This window comes from Propithecus coquereli, unplaced genomic scaffold, assembly GCF_000956105.1.
Source record: "Propithecus coquereli isolate 6110/MARCELLA unplaced genomic scaffold, Pcoq_1.0 Scaffold186, whole genome shotgun sequence".
Lineage (NCBI taxonomy): Eukaryota > Metazoa > Chordata > Mammalia > Primates > Indriidae > Propithecus > Propithecus coquereli.
The window spans coordinates 551,113-553,258 of record NW_012143412.1 but is presented as its reverse complement, the minus strand read 5'-3'; the positions used below and the strand labels follow the sequence as shown (position 1 = coordinate 553,258).

The window sequence follows — 2,146 nt, the reverse complement described above, 5'->3', positions numbered from 1 at the left end:
ACATATTTGGCAAAGTGGCAGTGAAAACTTTCATTCATACATTGTATAAATATTTATTAATTGCTTTCCATGTACAAGGCACTTTAGACTTGTCTGTTATTGGCATCGTTAACACCTAGTATAATTATTATGATTACTTGTGAATTAAAATCTAAAGTCAAAACTCTTCATATCCTTTGATCCAACACAGTCAATCATTATTTACAGAGTCCATATTGGCGAATCTGTCTACATGCTAAAATTTATTTATAACCCCCAAATCAATACTCAAGACACTTCTATGGTCATTTATAGCAGGCAGCAGAGCAGGGACAAATTGCAATTGCCCAACTCATATGCTGTCAAACAAAAGCAACACTCTGCCTTCTTGTTCCAGCTCTCACACTGTAAACAAAGGTCCTCTGAATGATCTATCTAGTACCATGTTTTTTGAATTTTTTCCATGCTTTCTAAAACAGCCTCCAAGCATAGTGCTGAGGTGGCTGTCTAGTGTTCCTAAGGGCCTATAGTCCCAGCTACTCGGGAGGGTGAGGCAGGAGGGTTGCCTGAGCCCAGGAATTTGAGGTTGCAGTGAGCTATAATGATGCCATTGTCCTCTACCCAGGTGACAGAGCAAGATTCTGTCAAAAAATAAAAAATAAAAAAAAATTAGCTATAACAAAAAAAGATATAAACAAAAGGTAACTAAACATGTTCACTAGAGCAGAATAAAAAAATTGGAAACAACCTAAATGTAATTTACGTTGTAGTAGCACAGAAAGTTTATCCGAAGAGAGGGGTAAAAGGATAAAACAAGTGTATGCATACTGAATACAATTAAATAAACAATATGTATACACAAGGAAAAAGAGAAAAAGAAAACACATGGTAAAAAATAAACAGCTCTGCTACAAATGTATGCTTGACTTTCAAAGAGCTTTGATACTGTTTGGATATGCTGTAAACAAATAAAAACTTAATAAGCTAATACTTCTCAAAACAAAACAAAAATAGTTATGAGTACTACAGGGCAAGTTAAGAAAATACAAGAAGATGCTCAAAGATGTGTTAGACGTAATACTACAAGGAAAGAACATAAAAAGTGAGTTCAAAAAGCACTACGAGCCATTTTACTAAGGTATGTCTTTTATCCTTCCAAGTTTCCAAGACCAGGGAGAAAATAATCTCCTTCCTGAAAGAGAAGAGGGCAAAGGCGTAAGGCTTGATCTCAACTTCTTTACCCAGAATCCTTTGTATTGTAGGAGGATGAAGGGATCCACAAGGCCCAGATTATTTTCCTTTGCTACAATCAGATTACTGAAACTGGCAAGCTCTTCTTAGAGGTTTGAATTTTTTTCTGAAGCAAGGTGAAGTATAAATCTATAGGTGAAGAAGTATCTTTCATTACAAATGGAGCTGTGCTTCTTGTTAAAATGCAGGTTCTGACTCAGTAGGTCTAACATGGGGCCTGAGATTCTGCACAAATAAGCTCCTAGTAGGTAACGCTGATAATGCTGGTCTCTGGGCCATGTTGTGAGTAGCAAGGTCACAGAACATGTGTTATAAACTGGTAGACTGTTGGTATAGACATGGTTTCTTTGGCCAGTACTGTGTTCTAAAAATTAGAAAAACTTTCACAAAAATTCAGATTTCCAACTCCTATTTAAAAAGTAAAGAAATAAAAAATAACATTTAGAAAATCTAACAAAACAGGATCTGGACTCTGACATGGTAAAATTAGCAGGAGCTGCCAGGTGTTGTGGCGCATGCCTGTAGTTCCACCTACTCAGCAGGCTGAGGCAGGAGGTTCACTTGAGCCCAGGAGTTTCAGGTTGCAGTAAGCTGTGATAACACCACTGCACTCTAGCCTGGGCAACAGCAAGACCCTGTCTCCAAAAAAATAAACAAAAAGTAATTAGCAGGAGCTGAGTAGTAAGGCATGTGCTCTCCAGTCTGTCAGAGCCTCTTCTCTCTCCTTCCCTTTCTGACTTAAACCTGGCTTCATTCACTTACTTTACCTGCCTTTATCCTAGATGATTAAGCTTATCAATCGCTTCTACCTAGATATCAAACTCTGCAACACTGTGCTGAAATGTACATCAAATTTGTTTCCCCCATTGGAAGAATAAATTTTGATTCACCGGAAAACCTAGCTGCAGTACTTACA

At 37.6% G+C, this 2,146-nt stretch overlaps 1 protein-coding gene across 1 annotated transcript in view; it reads right to left on the bottom strand.

The window, feature by feature from the left end:
* NUP205 (nucleoporin 205kDa) overlaps positions 1-2,146 on the bottom strand; it is a 129,034-nt gene that overhangs the window by 36,406 nt on the left and 90,482 nt on the right. The window contains 1 exon segment of the mRNA XM_012642751.1: positions 1,221-1,282. Within this exon segment, the coding sequence (XP_012498205.1) occupies positions 1,221-1,282 (62 nt within the window).